The 24,530-nt window shown below is 45.5% G+C and overlaps 3 protein-coding genes across 4 annotated transcripts in view; 2 read left to right on the forward strand and 1 right to left on the reverse strand.

Moving 5' to 3' along the window:
* Positions 1-33: 33 nt before the first annotated feature.
* On the forward strand, positions 34-10,119 carry LOC119433916 (protein Hikeshi). The gene is made up of 4 exons (XM_037701198.2): positions 34-181; positions 240-369; positions 5,466-5,573; positions 9,763-10,119. Exons 1-4 carry the CDS (start codon positions 146-148, stop codon positions 10,077-10,079), a joined length of 591 nt encoding a protein of 196 aa, XP_037557126.1. The 5' UTR covers positions 34-145; the 3' UTR covers positions 10,080-10,119.
* LOC119433917 (THAP domain-containing protein 1) lies at positions 9,336-18,680 on the reverse strand. Of its 2 annotated transcripts, XM_049659006.1 has the most exons (5): positions 18,277-18,680; positions 15,836-16,034; positions 13,753-13,843; positions 13,538-13,701; positions 9,336-10,060 (listed from the first exon to the last, which is right to left on the reverse strand). In XM_049659006.1, exons 1-4 carry the CDS (start codon positions 18,339-18,341, stop codon positions 13,553-13,555), a joined length of 504 nt encoding a protein of 167 aa, XP_049514963.1. In that variant the 5' UTR covers positions 18,342-18,680; the 3' UTR covers positions 9,336-10,060; positions 13,538-13,552. The 2 variants fall into 2 exon arrangements, with proteins under 2 accessions (XP_049514963.1, XP_037557129.1); XM_037701201.2 differs by having other exon boundaries at positions 13,538-13,843; positions 18,277-18,679.
* Positions 18,681-18,762: 82 nt separating this feature from the next.
* The window catches only part of LOC119433968 (mitochondrial ribosome-associated GTPase 1-like), a 37,785-nt gene continuing 32,017 nt past the window's right edge, over positions 18,763-24,530 (forward strand). Inside the window, 3 exon segments of the mRNA XM_037701259.2 lie at positions 18,763-18,953; positions 19,779-19,843; positions 23,228-23,419. Of these exon segments, the coding sequence (XP_037557187.1) occupies positions 18,851-18,953; positions 19,779-19,843; positions 23,228-23,419 (360 nt within the window). The 5' untranslated portion in view covers positions 18,763-18,850.

The raw sequence follows: 24,530 nt of genomic DNA on the forward strand, positions 1-24,530 counted from the left end.
GTTTTCGCTAGCTTCAAAGGTTATTTACCCCATCATCATCATCACCGCCGTATATAAACCGGTGTGTCCGTGAGCAAAGCGTGGTTTCCGAAGCACGCACACGCCCGTACCATAGTGACAGCTTGGCGTGCCAGTCGGCAGCAACATGAGCATCTTCGGGGCGATCGTAACGGGACGCCTGGTAGGTCAGCCGCCGGGGCGTCGTGGCGTTACTAACGGCGCCGTTATTCCTAGTGCAGGTGCAGACGGACTTCCAAACCGTCGACCAGACCAAGTTTCTCATCAACATCCCCGATCCTGACAGCATCAACCACATAGTGGTCTTCCTCACGGGCACGCAACCCTTCCCAGACGGCTTCGGCGGCGCAGGTATGCTGTAGACAAACAACAACAACATACGAACCTGTCTACAGCGCGACACATGACGTGTGGGCGCGGCGCTTCTAATTGTTGTCAAGCAGCCCTCGGTGATCCCCAGGCTGTGAAACGTTGCGATTCTGCGGCCAACCCACATAAATTAACCTGTGCGATGATGCATGTGACCGCACCGCCTGGCTCATTGTCGATGAACCGTTGCATATTTCGCGCAAACCGACGTGAGATATAAAAGCCCAGTTGTGCTGCGCCAGATGCGAGTATATTATGCGAGGCAGTAACTTTGCGATTCATCTGGAGACTGATATAGTTCGGCTGGAATATCATTTTAGGTGACTACGATACTAGAGTCCTGGTCAGTTACCATGCGGGCCGATCATTACAAGTCTGGCTAACGTGGTCTAGCCAAAAGTCGATAGGCGTGATCGTTGTGTGAATCTTGTTCGCCAAGCAGTTTCCCCACGGATCAGTGTCGAGTACGTGTTGAAAGCGTCGGCCTTTCGCGTTCCGGCAGATTCAGTGGCAACGTTCACTGTTTTTTTCTTGAAACACGTTTCCTTATGACAAGCAGTGTACTCGACAGTACTATTGATGGAGGCATCATAATCACAACCACTTGACTTTCGAGGCTTCATAATCAATTATTCCAACTCCGCTGCCTGACCACTGGTTCCACATTGATCAAAAACATGCAAATTAGATGATCCCTGCGATCATCACAATTTGAAAGTGCTTATCTGTCTGGAAACTGAAAACGTTGACAGGGGTTATTCATCTAAGCAGGCTGTGTTGTCAATTGACACCGGTGATTTACTAAACTGTACTTTTTGGAGCCAGCTTAGTTTCTGTGGATGTTAATGGCTGATTGTAAGCAATGCAGCTTGCAGCTAACTCCTGGGGAAGCGGCCGAGTTAGCTCCGTAACTCTGGGTAAAATAAATTGCCAATCTCAGCAGAAGGAACTTTCGACCTCGGAATGTTCATATCTTTATATGGCTAATCAGTACAAACAATGAAATAGAGGTGCTGACATGTCTACTGTTACGATGTGATAGCAGATTTCATGAGACAAGCACCACTGTCGGTGACATGTAATTCTTCGAAGAGGGGGGTGGGGCCACAACAGCACACATGGAGAGTATGCGCAGCTGTTCTGGCTTCCGGTCATGGCAGTACCTCCTATTTTTCATGAACACTCTGGGCCCTAACACTCCTATGTGCCAATGCCTCTGCAGTAGAAGGAATTGTTGAGTGCATTCGCTGCACACAGTGTTGCCGACATGCATCCAACATAGAGATTTATTTTTATGTATATATTCATTCACTTATAAACTCGGACAGCCATGAGGCATTCGAGAGAGCATTGGGCTTTGTAACATGAAGAAAGGGAAGTGTCGTGGCAGATATTCAACAGTAGTCTTGAAAGATGCAGTATTTGAAATGGAGACAACAGAGGCAGGCAGATGACTGAAGTCTACTCTGGTCTTCAAGATGAAGGATTCATAGTACTGCCTGGTGGTGCAGTTCGGCACGATAATTTTGAAGTGGTAGTCTACATGCAGTGATGCCATCATGAAAAAGGAGATTGCTTTAGGATTCTGTTGAACTTGTAAATTTTGTGAAAGATGCGTTGAGCCTGAAGACAGCCCATTGACGTAACTGTTTTTCAAGTTGGTTCGCATTATCGACAGGTGTGTTAAGATGAAAAACTAATTTTTCGTTTAATTACCATGGTTAGATGAGAAAGGCAGCATGTGCATGTACACTTGCAAGCAAAAGTCGGAGAAAAAAATTAAAAAAACATTGCAGCCTGGGCATTACAGCTGAAATTAGGTGATACAGCCTACGCCCACCTGTTCTACCAATGCAGTGTGTTGCAGCAATGCCACGTAATGGAGTTGCGCTAGTAGAAATTTGAACTTTTAGCTGATGCCGTGTTCTCCAAACTTTTGCTTGCGGGTGTACATGGAAAAAGTAACAGCCTGCTCATGTTTCCCGTTGGGAAAAATGTTTTTCTTTGCCTAAACATGGAGATCAAGGTCTAACCTAACAATTATTGCAAAATATAACAAATTATTGGATATAGTGAAGTAAATCTAAAACATTTCACTGATATCAGCGAGCAGCAAATATATGCTTATAACGAATATTGGATACAACGAAACTATTTTTGCGTCAAATATGACTTATAAATGAGCTTCGACTGTAGGTTGACATTTTGATGCTGCATCCTGGATTTTTATGTCTGTTTGTGATACACAAAACACCGTTTTTTGTAGTCTGTGGGGTGTACATGGAAAAAGTAACAGCCTGCTCATGTTTCCCGTTGGGAAAAATGTTTTTCTTTGCCTAAACATGGAGATCAAGGTCTAACCTAACAATTATTGCAAAATATAACAAATTATTGGATATAGTGAAGTAAATCTAAAACATTTCACTGATATCAGCGAGCAGCAAATATATGCTTATAACGAATATTGGATACAACGAAACTATTTTTGCGTCAAATATGACTTATAAATGAGCTTCGACTGTAGGTTGACATTTTGATGCTGCATCCTGGATTTTTATGTCTGTTTGTGATACACAAAACACCGTTTTTTGTAGTCTGTGAAGAAACAATGACCTAGATCAAATTAGTGTCGATTTTATTTAAAGCTGACGGGAAGATGATTAAACCACTTCCACACAGTTCCACATCCATCTGAATTCATATCTGGGATGAATATTTGACGTAATTGCGTCCGAGCTAATATTGAAAAGCATTGAAGGCAATGTGTACAAGAGATTGCACCGAAATATAGGTCAGGAGATGACCTTGTTCTTTTTCTCATTTATGAAACACTAGCTTGACACAAATATTTAGAAAGAATGAAATGCTTTGCCTGACTTTTGGTTGAACTTGCAGCTGCCCTGTAAAACACTGCACAGCATTAATTTCCCCGGATGCGCAGCAACTGTGTGCTATGCTTTTCACTAAAGATATCCTCATTGGTTTACGGGCCATTTCAACAATTTAGGGTCGCAATAACGTAAAACTGTTCCTCTGTATTTTTAAAATTTTTTTTCAGATCTGCCATTAGCTCTCAGCGATTGGTCCAAAAAGTTTAAGCCGATATGGGTGCGGTACGAAAATTTTTTAGCAATCATTAAGGGCTAATGAATTCAACAGAATTCAGAATAAAACAGGGTTGGATAATTTTACGTTATTGTGACCTAAATCTGCATGATCGTTAATACTGTGTGACGGTCTTTCTATTCAAGGTATTCTCCCCAACAAATGTGAAAAATACTATGATGAGTGATGTTGCTCAGCGTGGGTGGTTATGGTTAGTGGTGGAGTGATGTTGCACAAGTGCTCATCCATGCAGAAATGCTTGTGCGCTTATATTGGCGCGCATGTCAGATAGAACCCCAGGTGGTCAAAATCAGTCTGGAGTTCTCCACATAGCTTTCACGTGCAACGGTTTTCCATTTGTGGAAACACGGAACAGGAAAGCAAAAAAATTAAGTCATATTTATAAGTGGTGTATAGTTTGTCTCGCTCTAGTATATGCACCATAGTAAATAAGGAGTTTAGTATGGGGTCTGCTCCCTAGCCTAAACCAAATGCAAATTACACTTTGGAATGACGTTCAGGAGTGCTCTGACTTGCGTGTGCTTTGCCTCTGTAGCTTTCTCTTCATTGTCGCGGAAAGTTGTCTGCAAGGATAATTTCACCAAATTTTTGGCAAGATTGTGGGCCGCCTGCTGGACGCCGAGGGCCGCACTTTTGTAACGCATGTTCGCATCGTTTCCGGTCTGTTCTCCAGTGGATGTATGTTTCGTTTTAAAGCAACCCTTCCCCTCCATCTTGCGTAGATGGCTGTCTGGCTGAGCAAACCAGGCCGATTCTAGAGACAACAGAAGCTTAGCCAATCGTGGAAGCAGTGTAATCAAATCTGGTCACATGGTAGCCCGATCCTGATGCCGGTGTACAGTATGTGCGCCATTGCAAGAACTTTAGTGTGGTTCATAATGCACCCAGAGGTAGTGCATCTACATGCTTCATAGCATTAACCGATACAGCTAACCAGTGAGTGCTCTCGGCAACAAATCTGGGCAGGTCTTCTGGAAAGCTGTTGCTTGACTGACAATCATCCTCCAATGGTTTCTGCCCAATTTCTTCCTTTCTTTATTCTCCTTCACTATCTTATGTCAATGTATCCCTTTTCCCTTCAGAGAAGGCAGACATTGTATCCCTCCTGGTGGCAGCTTTCAGCAAGTTCTTTCGTTTCTTTGTTTGCACACGTAACAATATTAACCTTATTCAGTGGGAACATTTCAACAATGTCCTACCGTACAGTGTGGTAAACAGCGCGACAAGAGACAAAACATTTAAGGGAACGGACAACACAGTGTCTGTGTTGTCCTTTCCCTTAACCCTTTATGGACGAGTGTTGCCTGCACGCCACACACCAGAAAAATATTTTCTTTCTGGCTGAATGCCTTCGGTGAACACTGAATGACAGGCAGCAAGCGTCATTTGTTGGAATAGACGATGAGCAGAGGACGAGGAAAATGTCTTTGCCGTGCTTTCTTTTGAAAACACTGTCACAGTAGACAGACTGATGCAAGATCACCAGCTGCCGTGGTATCACACACGTAATGTAAAGCAAGTGCACCGTACATCTAGGTTTCATATTGGACGAGAACTGTCTGTACAAGTTCCAAACAAAGCCGCAAGTTTGCTTGGGGGTGAAGCTTGCTTCCAGTGTTCTGCCTGGTGTTGGCCCGTTATTGCTGAAAAAGTTCTGCAAGATAATTTTTTCTTGTCGTTGTATATGATTACTCTCAGTGTATTTTGCTCAGAGGAAAAACAAACGGTCTCTCCCACTTTATATGTCTCGTCTATAAAGGGTGAACTTCTTGTCCCGTTGTTTGCGCTGTCTGCCGTATTGTCATACCAACAAGCCCACCCAACAACCATTTTGTCCTGCTGGGAGCAGTGAATTGGGAAAACTGCTTCATGCTTCTGGTGGTAAGGCTTTGTGAACGATTTATCAATCACCCGCTTTTAAATGCCCGGTTGGTGTTCTTGTTTTTGGACAGTGTACTTCTGCTACCCCAGCCCTGAAGCGGTAGGAAATTGGCAGCTTCTTGGCTTCATCTCCAATGCCAAGCCCAGTGCCATCTTCCGCATCTCCAAGCACAGAAAAGGTGATTTACGCGGTCCCACATTGGCTGCAGCAGTGGCAGCACCTCAGTGCTTTTTTTATGTTAGTTGTACACATTGCAGCTTTCTAATCCGTACTGCCATCTTCACGGCGTTACGCAGACATTGCTTCGCGCATGCGTAGTTATAACAGAAAAGGTGGTACGCAGCTTTTCTGCAAATGCTGCAAACATGACCCGTTTTGTTCTAATTCAGGTGCTCACTTCGTGCGAGTTCGTTGCAAGTGTCACCCACAACATTCAGTGTAGTCATGGTAAAACATGGTGCACAGCTTTTGGGTTGACTTTGCGAACCTTGACTGAGCACTGAATGTGCTCAGTCTTGCCATGATGACACCTGTTCAAATTGGTTGATAGTGTTAACATTATTCTCAACATTCACTGTAATCATTAGAAAAATGGGGCTCGCAGCTTTTATGCACGCAGTGCATTCAGCACTGAAGGAACTGAGTGTTGCCGTCTGACTTACTCAGTTTAGAAAAGTAATTAAGGGGACACTTTGGTTGTGGATGAAAAATTTCTTTTAAAATATTTACTCTTTGAGGTATGGTACTGAAACATTGTACATATATGTAATGTACTTATTTCGAATAGGAGGTCCATGTTTGTTTTGTCTCCTTTGGTTGTAAGTTTATGCAAGCTTCCTTTAACTAATATTCTGCAAAGATTTGCAAAATATCAGTTCCTCAGGTTTCGCTAAACACTGCATTAATGGCTTCTGTATGATTCAAGGAATGCTTGTTCAGCTTGTTGGTAGATTTTGAAACTTATTTGGAAGAGTGCTAAATGACGGGACAAGTAAAGGCAACACAAGAGAAACATGTTGAGCCCTTTTGTTCTTTCCTTGTCCCATTGTTTACCGCTCCTCGAAATAAGTTTCAACCTTACAGCTCTGCCTACCCTAAAACAAGAGGTTAGAAACTTCGAAATTGAGCAGCAGAAGAAAACTCGAGCTTTGTCTTCAAAATCTTGCAGCTTTTGTTCGAGAATTGGCAAAGCGGGAGCATTGGCCACACGCGCACCGAGAGCCACGAAGTTACGTTTTTTATGTTGCCTTGGCTGAAACAGTATGAAATTTGAAAGGTAAAAAGCCATTGCGAATCATCAGCAACAACGTAAATGAAGCGTCTATGAACCGTGATCTCCCTATAACGGCATAGTAACCGTCGATGTGCTGCATTCATGCCGTCTGGGACCAGGTGTATATCGACAGCAACGCTTGAGCAGCTGTTGATCCGCATCGTCCAAATAGCCATAGTGCACATGATGCCGAACGGAGAACTGCACAACAACGAGAGTGCCGCGGTCATGGCCTCAGAGATAGCACCAACACGCATGCCATTGCTATTCCTGGAGGCCATGGCTGCCCGTACTCTGTATACTGCCTCGCCCTGAAGCACGCTGGAGACACGCTTTGACAGCGTACTTGAATACTAGTTACTTTCTCTGCGGCCTCTGCAATCAGCGTGCGGCACTCGCTCATGTCGGCGGTTGTAGTTTCATCGCGGTTAGACTGGAGCTCTGCTGTGTGCCCACCTTGGTTACGCATCCATGCGTCGGCACTTCGTGTGCGCCCTCCTTTTATCGTGACAGGGTCTTAAGTGTTCGCGGTAACAGTACCACAGCACTTTTGAAAATGTTCGCCTTATCTGGATGCAGCTTCAGTGGGCAGGGTCGGAAAATCGTAAAGGCAGTGAAATGTGGCATTGTAACCAATAGGTCGTTATATCTGGGATTGTGATAAGTGAATTTGACTGTATTTGAGTTAGAAATTAATTAGTATAGTAATTAAATAATTTGTATGCAGTAGGCGTACACGAATTGAATTCCGAATAGTTAGTTTCTGTGAAATTGATCCCAACCGAAAGTACCGACTGGCGCTTACGCATTTTTTGGGCCCATACTGTCATTATTTCGATCCTGAAATTAGCCTATGCCAGATAATTCGAAATTGACCAGTCAGCATTCAAGTGCCTGACCCCTGTGGTGACCCCTTTAGTGGTAGCATCCGTCTCTTCGGAGCTTAGGGGACAGTGAAAGTGTTGAACGCATGTAATTTCTCGTTGAAAATGTCTATTTGGCCTGCCCTAGGAAGGTTTTCAAGCACTAACAGTAGCTCGCAATGTCCGATTACGGTATTTACCCAATTCTAGCGCACATAGTTCCGTTCGAAAAATATTGGGCCAGAAATTGTCTGCACGGTGCAATCGGATGTGAAACCAAAACTGTGTTTGTGGTGTTCACGTGCTCTACTGTATAACATATCTGTATTGCAGCAAAGCTGACCTTTTAAAAAAACATGTGGCGATGCTGAATTTAGCAAACCGGCTTCCATTGTACAACCTGTGGCAAATTTTCTTGTTCAAAATTGGGTGCACATTACATGTCTACCTGTTGTCTTCTGTCGGTGATGCAGGCACAAGTCGTAGGAGAAGAGGGGCGATTTAATGGAAGAATAAAAAAGTTACAAGGCCACACAGGTTGACTTTGCCACAACTCCCACGAGCATAGCCACAAATCTTCCTTCACCGATCAGCCGACAACTGCTACGTGGGTCACAAGCTTCGTTAGGCCCACTGGCGCACTACATGAAAAGCACTTCCCGAGGGAGGGTGCTAGCGAGATGCTAACATACCTTAAAGGGACTGACAACCGATATTTATGGACCCAGTTTTTTATGGCGCAACGAAAAGCTCACCCTCGGTAGTGTTTACACCTGCAGCGGTTACTTCCTAAAGTGCGTGAATATTTTGTAAGGAGAATTTTTCGATCTGAGCAGCCTCTAAAAAAATAAGAGTTCCTCCTCCAGCAACGCTGAGAAGTGATAGCGATGCCGATAGCCCGCCTCGCAAATTGTGAAAGCCGCCCATTGTCCTGGTTTCACTGGAGGAAGTGGAACTGTGGTTAACCACCTATATTGTCAATTTCGAGCCACTTTTAAAGGTAAATAGACTGGTACAATAACTTTGCGTTGCTGTACAGACCTTTCTTGTAGCTGCATCGCGTTTTTTTCCGAAGTACACGCCTACGTCATGGCTGGCTGGCCCCCGTCGTCGTTATTCAGTTGATAGACGAGCCAAGCCAAGTCATCGAAAACGAAGGCGAAGGTAGCGCCACTTTTCTACTCACTACAAACGAAGGCTTATCTGCACATTGTAAGTTAGAAAAAACTTATAATAGAAAGAATGTTACTGCATTTCAATATTAATAAAAAGACCAGGAACAGCATACACTGGTAGAAGGTCACGTGGTAGACCTCTGAAATAGGTTCATATTTTGCCGCATGGGGCGCCAAAGGTCATTTTTCACGACTTTTAGTGAAGAATTAAAAATATAAATCCACGTTTAATGAGAAAAACAGGGCCCGTTCTAGCCAATACCATAGACAATCTTTCCATCCGCGGGGTTATCTCAATTCATGTTCTGAGCGGTTGTCTGTCCCTTTAAGGATTTAAGAGCTTCAATGTAATTTATATGTTAGTTTTCTACTTTGGATACAAACCAGATACGTGCTTTATTATGGGGGCTTATTAGGATCGAGCAAATACTGCCATATCCCGTGACAATATGCAGGTATGCATGTTTTTAATTGCGGACCTAGACCAATATTCACAAAACCTTTAATAAATGACCAGTCTGCGACTGTCCATTGCAATGATCCCATTGTCGGCCAATGAGGAAACACTCCTATGTGAAAGCAACGTTGGTGTCGCCAAATGCACCACTATAGACCACAGAGCCAAAGTCTTTCAAGAGTGAAGTTTTAATAGCAGCCTTCCTGGCATGTGCAGCACGTTTGGTGAGTGCCTTACGAGGTCACCACATCATAAGCACGGTGTGTTTTTGCGTCACTTCTGGAGCGTGCACGCACAAAGTCACGGGAGCTGCTTGATCTTGCTGGCTTAGCAAACTGTGCCAAGCTGTGATGGCCAGAGTCTTGCTGCAACACTAACTTCCCAGCACTTCCTTGGCAAATGTACATTTAGCGTCGCCTTGTCACAACAGCAGTGAAGATGATCGGCACAAGTTGCATCCGAGAAACCGAGGCAGATGCGCAGAACTCTACGAAATTGCACAGAGAGAGTGAGGCTGCACCGGTTCAAGCGTAGCTCCTCCCTCGTGTCGTGCGCGTCGTTTTGTACCAACTCGTCCAAACGTGTGCGTGTGTTTGCAGAGTGTTCGGAGATGCACGCATTCTCGGCGCACGGGTTCAGCAGCGTGGCCCAGCTGGGCATCTCGGTCGAGCCACTGGCCCAGATCCAGTTCCAGGCGTCTCCGCTGGGAGATGCGTCGGCCGTCGACTCGCACACCGAGTTCTGCACCAAGATGGCGGAGAGCCTCTTCAACCACCTGGCCTCGTACGGGGGCTCTGTCAGCGTGCCCACGCATCCGGGCGAGAGCTTCTTCCCCATGCGGGCGCTGGAGCAGTGGTACTCCAACTTCCGGCGCCGACTCGAGCAGAACCCTAATTTCTGGAAGGGCACACAATAAATCGAGCATGTTTTGTATGTCTTTTGTTACGCAAACAATGCATTCTCGGGTCAATCAATCGTTTCCGAGTTGGATGCTGCGGCATTCAAACTGGAACAAGGTAAACTCCCATTAAAGGGACACTAAAGACAAACAGGAAGTTCAGCTGGAATAAAAGAGGGACCTTCAGGAATGCACACAGTTTTTGTTGGGTGCAAAAATACGAGTTATTAGCGGAGAAATTTGTAAACAAAGACCAAATATCTCTTCCTCAATTTCTCTCACCCCAGATTCGGCGCTGAAGCAGTGTCGTCACGGATTTCATTGCTCTCGGCGAATCGGAGGGCGCCATGATGGAGGGCGCCACCGCTTGCGTAAACGGCCGAGGCGCTCACTCCATCATGGGCTGCATGGCCGCTGCATTTGTGTTCGCTGCGACTTTTGCTAAGGTGTTCTGTGGCTGCGATGGATACCGTTACTGACGCTGCACCTTGCAATGAAGAGCTCACCAGGGAAGCAGGACTGCATTTGACTGCTTCAGAGAAATGGAGCACAAAATGATCCTCCGTGCTCGCGCGGTAGGAGTTTCCGCGTATGATGGCGGTGAGCAGCCGGCAGCGCCGACGGAAAGCGAAGCCTCGCTTCCGTGGACAAAAGGCGAGGCGGCCGGTCCGCCAGGCAACGATGTTCCCGAAAGAACAACTGTAGAAAGTTGCGTGTGTACTCGGTATGGTTTTTTCGTGTCTTCTTTTAAATGACATTCAGCACTCACCGAGCCGCCAGGTTGCTGCTGCAGGGGCATCAGTAGGGTATTTGATGGGACAGCTACTCGAGAAAGGACTGGCCTCTGGGACACGCCAAGATACTTTCCGAGGGCAGGATTGTATACATAATCCGAGGGCGAGAAATGCAGAGAGCGCACTATCGGTTTCTCTGGCTCTTTTGCTGTTTTTTCATCGGCAGATCACTGAGCCATTGCGAACGCCGGGGCTCATTGCGCGTCACCACATGAAAGAACACAGTCGGGTCAACACTGCCGCTGCCCCTGAGCAAGTGCCTTGCGCCAATGATACAGCCTTCAACACTACACACACGAGGCATTTTCTGGCTGTTTCCCGTGAAGTCAACGTTTTTCGAGCCACGCAACACGGAACCAAACACTGCAACACTGTAGAGCGGAACAGGCGTGCGCGATGATGCATGGAGCAAAAACGAAACTATCACGACCGCATGTAGCGCTACGCCATTTTTTCTTATTACTTATTTAATTTTGCGCTAAACTTGTACGTCCTCACTTGAAACGGTTTAAAAAGTTGGCAAATGCTGTTTATGTACGTTTAGGGTGTATTTCATTTTGCGTTTTATAAACTGCAATAAATCGCTCTCGACCAATCGCGGCCGGGCTGCGTTTGTGATCTCCGACGTCGCGAACATGTAGTGCGGGAAATTGGAAGGGGTGTCAGCACCTGTCCTTCAGTTTTTCACTATTTTCTCACTTGTTAAACCTCTGTTTGCAGTAAGAATGGTATGTCTGTGATCGTGATAGGATAATCTACAATTAAAGCTGAACTTCCGGTTTCTCTTTAGTGTCCCTACTCCCATCATGAGAAAATGCAGCCAAACTCCCAACAACACATCGATAGTAGTGTGCAGAGAATGTTATACGTAACCTATTTCTTTTAAAAAATCTTTTTAGAAGTAAACACCTGACACGGTAGTCTTTGGCAATCACTTTTGAGGCTACGATCACTTTTGCCAGATTTTCTTCACTCGGCACCAGATGTGTTGACGTATACGGCCAACAGCATTCCCGAGACTGCGAAAATTCGAAGCTTGGCATGGTGCCCGAAGCACTGTAGGCCGTATATGTCAAAGGCGCATCCAGTGCACAAATACGCGGAATCTAGTGATAGTGACTGTCCTAGAATACTGCCCCTGGGAGTGGCGCCTACCTGTCCGCGTCGTGTTTTTATTGCTGCGCCAACTAGCCCGACGACGTTGTTTATCAGGATACCTGAAAGTTGACCTAGATGCCTTGTTTGCAACCTGTACAGTTTAACGTTTCACGACCAAGAGATGCCTAAATGTTAACTCGTGCCTTTTCACATTGGCATTCCCAAATTTCCTGGCTAAAAAGCTTGGGAGCCCTTTGGTGTTGCTTGCAGCTGTTCCTAATCTGTTGAGCATCACAATGCATGGGATCTAATTAGTAACCTCAGATCTCTCTGCATAGGCATCAGAGGAAGCGGTCAGATCAGCAAACACCAATTTACATTTCTTCTTTTTACTCTTTCTGATACACCAAGCTCATCCCCAAAGTAACATCATCTTGGCATCCTTGAATCTTCGAGCAACCACTTTCTGTACCTACTGCAGAAGTTAACCTCAATGTTCTACAATTACCACACAAACAGCAAAGTAATCCCATGAAGATGCAAAAGCAGTGCTGCTGTCAGTTTCAGTGTTTGCAAAAGAAATGGTAGATAAGTACAAATTATATGCAACATATTCAGCACATATACAAAGCAGCTTGTCTGTGTTTTTGTGCGTCTCATTTGTGTTCCCCCGTATTGTTTGCACTACGCTAGTATTCATTCCAAGACTGCTTTGTTGGTCGAAAACCGGCCAGGGAATGATTCTACTACTGTGTGCCTGCAAAGCCTAGCCGGGTGCTTTCCTGTACTACACTACTCCTTTTTAAATGCAGTCGAATCTCGATAATTCAGACTCGAAGGGGCCCGAAAATTTGTTTGAATTAAAAGAAGTTCGAATTAACGGAGGGACGTATTTTTGAAGTATTCGAGCACCATAGCAAGATGAATGAACGGTGTGAGTCGTGAAATTTTGCGGCGCGCAAGCGCATAGCGAGTTGCGCCCACGCCGGCCAACGCTCGGTTCCCGATAACAGCAGAAAACGAAACTCCAGGGAGCGGACGGCGCCGACATGGCGACAGGCGCGCGCACGCGGATACCATTGAAGGGGAGGGAGGAGGGCGGCAGGAAAGCGAATTTGGCCTCGGCAACTCCGCCGCTTCGGTGGCTCCCCTCGCCCGCTCTCCCTCGCAGCATCCTCACCTTTGACTGTCTCCGTGCGCGCCCGCTGCCGTGCCAGCGCCGCTGGTACGGCCGGCTCGGTGCAGATTAGCTTACTCCTTGAAGTTTAGTTTTCTGTTGTTGTCGGGAAGTGAGCGTTTGCCGGCGTGGGCAGTTCGTTGGCGGGACTGGGCCTCTGCCGCTGTATGAAATGCCGGTCGGAGGTGCCGCCGCGTTATTTGGCGCGCTGCTGAGAGCATTGTCGGTCCCGTGGTATGTTCGAATTAACCGTCGCAAATGCTTTCGCGTTCGAATTAGCGAGCGTTTTCGCCCATTGAAATACACATAACTTTGACAGGACCAGAGCGTCAGTTCAAATAAACCAGCAGTTCGAATTAACGAGATTCGACTGTACAAGCCTGCATACAGAAATCAGATGGACTCACCCGTACAAGTACTGCCTACATCTCCATGATGGTCTGGTTGAGGAGTGAATAGACCATGTCGTTCAACATGGAGACGCGCTCTTCCAGCCGGCGCACTCGCTGCCTAGATAACTTGAGCTTCTTGCGGAGCGATTCTCCTTCCTCGGGGAGCCGCACCCTGCGAACTGCACCCCCTTGTGCCACTGCTGTTGCAGCCGGAGCGGCCTTGAGCGTACCGTAGCTGTGGTCCAGAGACGACGACTCGCTGCCCCCCTCACTGTTCTTGGCTGGCCCAGCGCAGTTGTCCGAAACATATTCGATCACATCCTGGAACACATGCCCGTCAACCCTTTCACGATGGCACACATAAATATTGGGGGAAAAAAAAATTATATATCTAAACATGCAAAGCATCACTAAGAAAAATATATAGCGGACAATTTTTCAGCAATGGGTTGGACACCCCAGACCAGAAACTGGAAGTGGACTTCACCCCAAGCTACGTGAGGCTTCGTTTAGAATTTGTACAAACAACTCTGGTCGAACGTGAACCGTAGGCGTGCATTCAATCTGTGTTGTCACGTGTGCGACGCTTGCTGCTAGCCATTCAGTGTTTGCCAAAGGCATTTAGCCAGACACTTTGTACTCAACACAAAAATTTAGCAAGAAAAAAAGAAAACTTTTTTCCCTGGGATGTTGCCTGTAGGCAACGCTCATCAATAAAGGGTGAAAGGTAAGTAAGTCATGCCAGCATCATTGACAAAATCTTCCAGTTCATGAGCTGTGGCACATGCGTGCAATCAGCCGGTGCTTGCACCACTGGGCATTGAAGGGATGCCAAATACACTAATTAGCGAGTTTTATGTTTTGCACACCCCAAAGCTATGAAAACTGCTGGACGTACAAAACAATGCAAAAGCAGTACAAAAGAATGCCAGCAGGGCGTGTGCCCCCTTTCTAAAGCTCCTCAGTAACTCGAAATAAAATGACAGATTACTGCCACAAGGGTCCAAAGTGTCACTTTCACTCGGGGCGAGAAAGTGATGTAGGAGAAAGTGTCACTTTCACAAGCGAGAAAGTGATGTAAACGTACAATACTGGCGCCACCAGATGCCATGATGTAACGTGCACCATTTACGATTAGTAAATTGTGGATTAAAAAGTTTAACCAAGAAAATAAATTGCCATTTTAACAACCTGAAACTGTACAGTGGGTAATTTCAGATGCCAAATGGAGGGCCCCGGAACATTTTGACGTATTGCAGTGAACCACTCGCAATAAAATAGTTTGTCATGTTGCATTTTCTTAAGTGTAAATCACTGTATATGTTGAATTCGAATGCACATTACTGGTGCTACCTCTTCACGCTGCTGTGTTGGCTCCATTTTCAGCACATTGCGGCCCCCTCTGTGCAGTCCACAGACTCTCAGCAGGCAGTAGTGCTCGGCAAAGCATGACCTTCGAGATTGGTAACTCAGCCCCATAAGAAACCTCAATCATTATCAACAATTTTGAATGGTGACGTATTTCCACAGTACTTTCCTTCATGACCGCTGTAACAAAGTCATCTCTTGGCACAAAGTATACATAGTGAGGGTCCTAGAAGGGTATGGGTACAGTGGAATCTCATTGATACGATCTTCATGGAAACCAGAAAATAAAGCGTATTATCCCAAAATAATTGTATATAAGACAAACAATCTTCTATAAGGGGAAGAAAAAATAAACCCCAAAAACGTATTATGCAGAATTGTGTCAACGACATTCCCCTGTATTCGAATAGTAGAATTTCTTCATCGAATACAAATATTGGAGCAAAATGACTTCAATGTTCAGAATATTTTCTAATTTATAAACAAAAGCAACATGCTGTAAATTTTGTGTGGAGTTCACTTGATGAAAAAATTGGGCTTATTTTCATTACTTGATATGTGCACATAATGCCGTTCACAACAGGGCATCTAGTGAATTGAGGGGGCTTGTAAATGAGAAACATCTGCTTTCTGTTATCGGCTCAACTGCAGCAGAAATCACCTACATCGATCTCTCTTCCTCGAGACACGATTAAGTGTTGTTATTCCTCCGTACACAAGATATTTGAATATTCAAATCTTGAATCTAACAGCAACAACCATTGAATTCATATTCAAAATTTTTAATATGCGCACACCTCTATAAACGGGTAATCTAACAATCTCGGTTGATCCCGAGTCTGCCTTTAGCGTCTCTTCAAAGCAACAACCATCAATTAACATCTCTGTGAGACGCTTTTTCATGCCACAGACGAGCGAAAGACCAATGTACGGCGCTGCTGCTACCTGCTGCCTATTGTCGGGGTAGGCGAAGATGGTGGGCACGGCATCGGGTCGCAGCCTGGCGGTGCTGCCCGAGCGCTCGAAGCAGCGCTCCAGGAAGTGGTCCGAGCAGAGCAGCGAGTCTTCGGTCGGTTCCCAAGGCGGTGGCAGGTTCACGTTGTGTACCCATGCCTTCAGGAGCATTGGCGAGTCCAGTGGGAACCTACACGCAGGCAAAAATGGGTGTTACTATTGCGTGTTTACAGGAAACAGCCATCTCTGCTGAAAATTGGCACCAATCCTGTTCCCTCTCGAAGCCCTTCTCTTTCCGCACATTTGCTAAAAGTGAAGCGCAGCACAGCCTTCGTCCCACTGTGGTGCGCAAATGAAAGTCATAAAGTACCAACGGGGTGAACGAAATTAGATGACAATGTCTGTTGGCTGCAGTTGGGACCTTGTCTGAAGAGCTCTAGTACGCGCAGGGCCACCAAAGTGCTAATGCACTTCTTAAAGGTAACTGGGCTATACCAGCTCTACATGAGTGAACACTGATCTGCAGGTGTGCATACGCTGGCTAACTGTGCACGATGATTTTCCCTGCTTTTCATTCTTCATCTCTCTCCGCCACAGGTCAGCACTGCTCACTCGCGACTACACTACACATTTCACAAACATTGGATAGAGCATGTGTGAGTGAAGAAGGATGTGATTGGACCTATGAGTGGGAACGAGGGCCGGTGAGTTGGAGTTGACACGAGTACAAAGGTGTTTAGTGTGAGTGGATGTATGAGCAGGTGCTGGTAAGTGACAATGAATGTGAGTGAATGCTGGCGAGTACTTGTGGCCGTGAGCAGGAACGTGTGTAAGCGCCGAGTGCGAGTAGACATGGGTCTGTATACTTTTCCTCCCGAAGGTGAAGAAAACTGCTGTTGGTTTGTGCATCATATCTTTGTTAGAGCTATGCAGCACAACTATGCACCCACCACACCTGTCCACCTTTTGTGCTGCTCTCATGGCGAGAGAAAAAGGAGGTCAGCCAGATGCAGGATTTTTCAATAACCTTGGAGCACGGGTTTTCGTCAAATTTTAAAGCGCAAATCCAAATACCCGCCGATGAAACAAGCGAAATATGTCTTTTACGTGAAGAACCCGTTCCTCCAATGAGACCCAATAATGCATGAAGAGCCAATAGGTCCGAATGCTTTCCCACTGGTCTTGCATGCCTAACATAGTATAAATCAAAGCTGTGATTTCAGAGCATAAAATGCATTAACAGCATTGTGTGCTAGGTAGAAAAGATAAACAAGGGGTTGGCAGGCTTGATTTTTTAAACCATTAGGTCATTAATCCTACACGTCACTGCATGAACATGATGGTGGCATGCCTGATTTTCAAGTCGTCATACACAAGCACAGCCAGTTTGTTGTACAATGCACAAGGCAAAGCTTGCACCTAGAAAGTGCTTGCATGTGCAGTTGGTACGTCATGCTAGTTTCAAATAACGATGCGCGACACCTTTAGCTGCTGATAAATGCAATGTAGAGAAGTGAACTTCAGAACTGAGGCAAACTGTGTTGACCTCTGCAATTCATTTCATAACAATGATGCTGCTCATATATACAATATGCCTCAGTGTTAGAAGTATTAAGGTTCTGTATGTTCATTACACTTGCAAATGCAGTCTTGGCACAATATAGCGCCTATTCACAGGTGTCTCATAGTGTACGACTTTGCCTAAGAAACCGGCTTTGCCGGTTTCTTTGAAGTGTTCCATGCCCAAGAAACACACGCACGCACACACTTACATGCTGACATGCCACACTTTGCAAAGCGCAATGTTTGGGCAGCGCTGCAGTGAACATGAAATGGAGAAAAGAGGGGCCATTGACCCTCCTCTTGCAAAGTGCCGGAAACAACAGAAATAACTACGAGCTCTAGAAATTGGGTTTTACATTCCAGAGCTATCAACGGTAAGTGCCACACTGAATAGTCCCATGCTATTTTATATAATTTGAGATTTCTTTACCCCTCCCTGTCAGTTTGCCGCCCTTACGTATTACGTTTACTGAAAGCAGGTCACTACTGTCGGAATCAGAAACTACAATGTAAATCTCTGCGTGGCCAAACATGCCACGTCCGACAGAGCTGAAAGCAGCACACACATGCATGGTAGCAGTTGCTAGATTTGATTTTGACACCTCTAGTTCGCAGCACTTCCAATCACTATAGAGTGTCAGTAATTGACACTATAGATGCCATGTACGCGCCGCAGATGAATCATATGGGCGTGATGGCACGTGGTAAACACGCCGTAGTTATTGAGCTGTCAGACTACCAGCAGGAAAAGAACTTCTCTCGTCCTAATGTCGGCCGGAAAGACGATGCGACTTCGAAATGCGCGCGACATTAGGCAGGTCACTCGACACCTTTCGCGGCCGAGAGAATGCCGTCACAGATCTCCTTACTTGTGGAAAGTTGTGCCAGGAAAGTCGCCGCTGTTATCGCAGTTCCATGCTTCGCAAACCGGCATCTTTACACCACTGGCGGGTCCTTGGATCGCCTCTTCCACCACTGTCGCAGGCTGATGAGACTCGCGGTCTAGCTCATCGCACGGTGCCTACTGCGGTGAGCGGTTGTTTGAAACGATGCTTCCGTAAACGTCCATTTACAGCCACGTGTGATGCGAGACAGCCGTCTGATCTTCGGGCAACGACGAACCTAATGCGCGTTCAACACCGAGGTCTGGTTAAGCAAACCGCCAACAAGTTCACAGCAATGGAGGTAGCCACAGCTGTCCCATGCTGTTCCTCCTCAGAGGCAAAAAATGCATATTATCCGAGTGTCCACGCAACAGAGGCAACGGCGCCTCGGTAGCTACTCATCATCATCATCGTATCACGTCGATTGCCACTTCGGCCACTTTCTTTAAAAAGAGCCAGATCTAGTTCGATTTCCGGCCAGCCGCATCCAAAACATTGCAGTCTGCTATTTCGCTACACATGGCCGGACGCTGCTTTCGCCGATGAGCAATCAGCAGAGATGAGCAGCTCATCCTTTCAAGCCGTGACGACCACTTTCCGCAAGGCGTTCGATGTGAAGCTGAAGGACATAGCGAAATGGTTTCCCACGCACATGTACACTGGTACGTACGCGTTAGGTTATCCGGTCGTACTGAGCAAATCGCGCGCACCGTGATGTCGGAAGTTTCGTGACCATAGAAGTTAAATATGGGCTCTCTGGAGACAACCGCACCGGTTCTGCAATGGGAAATCCCACATTAGCGCAGTTATACGAACGTACTACATAAAGAAAGGCGGAGTGGGGAACCGAGTTTCGCTGAACTCCATGCTTTGCTCCGAATGAACACTCCTAAAAAATATCGCGCGCAGTTTTAGACCGTCCGGGAACGCTTTCTGAAGAGTTGGCATTCACGCTTGTTATAGAGAAGAGCAGAAGCCTAGCGATTTGCGATGCCATGATCGTCTTGATGGTCTTGATCGCGAAGATATCTGGGTTTCAGAATCCGCGTGACTTCATATGCTGACCGTTAAAAGCACCGCTTGCATTGTTTTTCTTTTTCATGTTCGCAGTTTTACACTTCTACACCGCCTTGACAGGTAGTCTAAACGTTGTACCGTAATTGCGTGTTAATTGTTTAAGGAGGCAGTTCAGCTTTTGTTGCAGTTTCAAACTATTGCGCAGGTCTGCACGTACGTGTTTAGTTGCGCGACAGGTCGTAGAAAAGGCCTATTCACTTGTGACACTTTTCAAAGGAAACAAAGACAGTTTTGAAACTTGGTATATAGCTACTTTTTAGGATGAGAAAGCATGCATTTCACAAAGTGCTTGCTAGCTGCTTCACGCACACACACACACAAGAGAAAGACATCTTGTGTGCGAGCTTCACATATGCATGAGTACACGTATAATAATGCTTATAACTGACCGATGTCTTTAATTTGTGCAGGCATGAAAGACATGCAGCGCAAGCTCAAGTCAGTGGATTGTGTCCTGGAACTTCACGATGCTCGGGTATGAGTAAGCTCAGCATTGCTTGGCAACATAGTCGGGTCTGCAGCTTGTAAAAGAAATTAAAATGATTGTGGAGTGCAACTCAAGAGACCTTCAAGTGTCATCAAAGACTGCGTGTGCTAACCAGCCTCATGAAACTTTGTCACCTTATGTGCGCGTGTGTTGTCAGCATGTTTTAAAACCAAGTTTCATTTCCTATATTCCTCATGCAGTTGAATCCACTTATAACAGACATCACGGTCACAAAGGATGCATTCGCTATAGTCTAGTATTCATAATAAGTGGACAAGCAAGAATAAGCCAACGAAATGGCAAAAGCATTTATTGTTTTTTTAAAGCAATCGGTAAGCTTGCTTTGCTTCTTCATTGCCAGCCCGCTTATCGCGGCTTCCAGATTGCTTAAAGCAGACAAGCGCTTATCACTCATAGCTTTGCTGCAAATTAGATGTTTCAGCATCGTGATCCACGCAACCATACTAAACCACGGTTGATGTGTTTGCAGGTGGTAGTATCGATTCTGCAGTCTCCTCACTTTATTCATCCAATTCATTTGACTGAGCTTTGCACCTCACGGGCAATGCCTGCATCTGTGCATGACTCTATGACGTTGACTTCATCATCCGTATCAATTAAGTCGTGCCAACCATTGTCAGCAGCACTTGACTGCACTTCATTGCCGTGCTGCCATAAATCCACAGGCCTGTTATGATTGCTTCCGAGCTCTGCAGTTCCAGACTCTATAGTGCGAAAACAGTTTTTGATGCAATGTGCAGTAACCTTCATCAAAGCTGCCTCTATCATTTCCATAGCCGCACTACCGCATTCGCTCTAAAGGATCTTGAAGTCGTGACATTTCTGTTCTGAGACGCGCTGCAATAGCCCGCATGAAGTTTATGACCGTCACGCCATCTTCGCTAAGTAATAACCGGGCATTCATTCTAACCAGGATTGCTAAAAGTGCACTAGACTGTAATACAGTCAAAAGACTGACGATGACCTGTTCAGCAACGACTTGGTATTTGATTGGCTACAGTGCCCCATCCTGCTGATAATGGCTGTTCCTGTAATTCGCCTTGCAAGTTGGTAGATGCACCCACTACAGGTCCACCCGTGCATTGGTCTGTCCTTTTCGTTATGGCATCCTAGTCACACCGTCGTCACATTGTGCCGTTGCTATCATGTTGTTGGCACCGCAAGGCCAACTTCTCGTCCTCAGCTTCACTCTCGCCGTATGGCGAAGAAAAACAAAGCTTGACCCACCACTGCCACTAAGGATCACTCGTGCTTCTTGTGGCAGTGTGCATCCAGGAGCCAGGCACAGTACTAACCATTGAGCTATCGCGTGGCATTTAAGCTTTGTGTGCCACGCAGACTCTGATAGTGGCGCGGAAACTGTGCACAGTGCAATTAACAGCAGTCGAACAAGGAACGTCTCTGGAGACAGCTTTTTCGACAAGGGAACTTGCTATTCGTCTGGGAAGTTGCTGTCAAGATGAAAGAAAGCCCACCTTGTCAAAACATTGGGTCTAGCGACAAAGTTCTTGTTTGACCACTGTTGATCACTTCAAGCCTTAATTTCGCTGCGAACTTTCTGTCTTGTCTGGCATCTGTGCTCGTATTTCAAAGGCCACAGCAGGTAATATTAAAGTGCACGAAGATGACATCGCAATTAAGAAGTTCGTGAGCCCGATAAATTGCACCGGGATAGAGAATCGGGCGAGTCGGGCAAGAAAAGTAAGGGGATCCGAGGGGCCAGATTTTTTTTTGTAGTCGCAGCCATACGAAGTGACAGACAAAAGAATGAAGCCAGAAAAGCCCGAGGGACGTGTTAGTTGTCATATTTTTTTTTCAAATGTAGAAATAGTAAGTTAAAGACAAGTGAAAGTGCAAACCTTGCCGCAGTTTTGAGCTGAACCCACATCTGCTGCGGCCATGTTCCCACCCACTTTCTTGGGTGTTTCTGTACGTGTAAAAGATTAGCCCTGGGATTTTTAGCCAGTGCTACTCGTGACCATGGCGGCAGACATGGAACGTCCTTTATACTGTGGGTGCCACATAGTTCGAATGTTTCCTGATACCCTGATACAGCCGTGAAAAAAAAAGGGGGGGGGGGGACACGGGCCGTGTCCCATCTATGTCCATATCTCTAGCACTGCTACATCCCAATTACTTTTATTCAGTTATTATGGACTTGCTCTCCTTGCTGATTTGATGGCCACTGAGATTGCCAGTGACTGCAGCAGAAATATCGAAGTACTTTGTGACAAAGTAAAAAAAAAAAAAGAAATTTGCAATGTCCCATGAGAATTCGAACTCCGGGCCCACGATTGTCAGTTAATGGTTTTACCTCTTAGTCACTTTACGGATGCTACAGCAGAGGAGCATACAACGGCATCTCATTGATACGATCTTCACGGGAACTGGAAAATAAAATGTATAATCCGAAGATCGTATTATCCAAAATGCATTGCTCCTGTAAGACGCTGGCCGGGAAATGCACGGAAAACGTATTATCCCGAAAAACGTATCATGCAGAATCGTATCAGCAAGATTCCACTGTATTGCGCTTGGAGAGCATGGCTGTGCTGCCAGTTGCTGTGATTGGCCGATGCCATACTCTGCAGCTTATCTGTAAACCAGCTCCACGGTGAGAGAATTTAAATGAAGCCAGTGGTAAGAAGTGAAAGACACGATAAAAGGCCTTGTTTCTCCACTTCTCTGGTATTAGGGATCGCCACGTCCACAAACGAAGAAGGCTCAGACTAGAGTCAGCTGTGAACGAAGTTTTTTTCTTTTTGAAAGAAGATTGCTTGCCTGCATCCCCGAATGTGTGCTAAAACCACAAAAGGGAAAATCGTCATCCACCCTACTGTAGCATGAAGCTGCACAGTATGGGTTTCACTGGAAGAAAGCTTCGTAGTTGAAGAAAAAGTTTGTCCTGGTTCAGTGATTGAACCCGAGACCAACGCCTTTTTTGGGAGGCCACTCGACCATCTGATCTAATCAAGAGGCTAGCAGATTGCAGAGCGAAGGCGAATTAATTGACAACTCAAAACACAGGGACACTGGATATGGCAAATCAATTCTGCCTTATCCCGCAAATTGGAGGGAGGTTCACAAAAGTAAAAAAAAATTGGCGCCCATCTGACTGTAGCACAAAGAAGCTACAAAGGAAAATCCCGCATGGGATTCTCAAGAAAAAAACCTTTCATGAATCTTTCTACACTTTGTGGGCTTCTGCAGAACTGATCTGCGATTTACCCAAACCAATACCGCACGATACAGTGCAAGGCTTACTGTGCTTAATGTTGTATCTGCTGTTGTGTAATTGCTTCGTGCTGTGGCCCAAACTGCAACATTTTCCTTAAACTTTGCCAACTACAGGTTCCACTTACCGGCAGGAACCCTAACTTTCTGTCCATGCTGGCGGCCATCAAGCCGCACGTGTTGCTTCTCAACAAGGCTGACCTGGCTGATCCCGCCTGCAAGGCCACTGCCGTCCAGCAGCTCCATGACCAGGGCACGCAAAACGTCCTCCACATCCGCAGCACGGAGCCGTATCGCAACGTTGACAAGGTTGGTGAATTTAGCGGCCGACTTTGCGTAAGCCTCCTTGCTTGCAGCCATTTAAAGGGTCATTAACACTGTAACGCCCCACATATTGTATATATTGCTACACTCACTTTGATACCTCGAAGTTCTGTAGGTAAAAAGCGAAGCAAAAGTGTCACGTATGATGCATTTGTTCTTAAAAATAGTATTTAATTACTTCCTTAAAGTTGTGTGTATATTGTTCAGGATCTCTTTTGGTGCATTTTTCTTTTTCTTTCTTTTTCATTGTGCACCAAATTAGAAGGCTTCGACTGATGTTTTCGGGCACAGCAATTAATAAGCAATTCAAAGTTCTTATTTAAGCACAGGAAACTTAAAACATAGCACTTTTGATATGAAGGAGTGAGTTTCAGTTGTTGGTAGTTGAGCAAACCATACACTGTATAATTAATTACTGTGCGAATTTAATTAAGTGTTAGCTGAAATAACATTTAATTGTTTTGTTTTGTACAAATGTACCTTGCATTGCTAGAACAATAGGTGAACAAATTGTTCAAATTTTTCATGCTGTGGAACTGTATTCCTGCTTGCCATGGCATCGTGGATTTTGATGTCTGCTCGGGCCTAGTTAAATCTGTTTTGTATAGTCAAAAAGATGGACTACTACATTGTATTCTAACAGAACCCATGAATGAACTTAGCAAGTTTGGTTTACTGAGCTGCAAATCTATGACGTCAACACTGATGTACCGGTGTTACGGTTTAGGTGTAAAATTAAGATAAGTGGAATTTTGTTCTGAATTTTATTTCCTAGTGAACGACCTATAATGATGAAATTAACAGAAATAGTAACGGTACTACACAGTAACTTTTTATCGTGATTGGGCCCAATCCAGATTTAATTTCTTGATCGCAATCGACAACAATCCCAGGTACACAGTCCAACAATCTGTATCCAGTTTGGGTGAGCTCATGCGCACCATTTGTCGTTAGTGGGTCCAAGGCACTTATCAGATTTGTATAAAATTGTAGTATGAAACATAATTTTTTTTTTCGAAAATATATTATTTCATTTGCCATTGTGGGTACGGATATTATGCTGATCATCTGCAACTCTCAGAACTACATGGTTGTC

Source organism: Dermacentor silvarum, chromosome 11, assembly GCF_013339745.2.
Source record: "Dermacentor silvarum isolate Dsil-2018 chromosome 11, BIME_Dsil_1.4, whole genome shotgun sequence".
NCBI classification, from domain to species: Eukaryota; Metazoa; Arthropoda; class Arachnida; order Ixodida; family Ixodidae; genus Dermacentor; species Dermacentor silvarum.

Excerpts from the sequence above, each read along its gene's own strand:
- LOC119433916 (XM_037701198.2), top strand. The coding sequence starts at position 146 with ATGAGCATCTTCGGGGCGATCGTAACGGGACGCCTG. Across the intron at positions 182-239 it reads CGATCGTAACGGGACGCCTG|GTGCAGACGGACTTCCAAAC; the intron begins GTAGGTCAGCCG and ends TTCCTAGTGCAG. Across the intron at positions 5,574-9,762 it reads CATCTCCAAGCACAGAAAAG|AGTGTTCGGAGATGCACGCA; the intron begins GTGATTTACGCG and ends GTGTGTTTGCAG.
- LOC119433917 (XM_037701201.2), bottom strand. The coding sequence starts at position 18,341 with ATGCCGGTTTGCGAAGCATGGAACTGCGATAACAGCGGCGACTTTCCT. Across the intron at positions 16,035-18,276 it reads CCTGGCACAACTTTCCACAA|GTTCCCACTGGACTCGCCAA; the intron begins GTAAGGAGATCT and ends GCCTGCGTGTAG. Across the intron at positions 13,844-15,835 it reads ACCCCGACAATAGGCAGCAG|GATGTGATCGAATATGTTTC; the intron begins GTAGCAGCAGCG and ends CATGTGTTCCAG.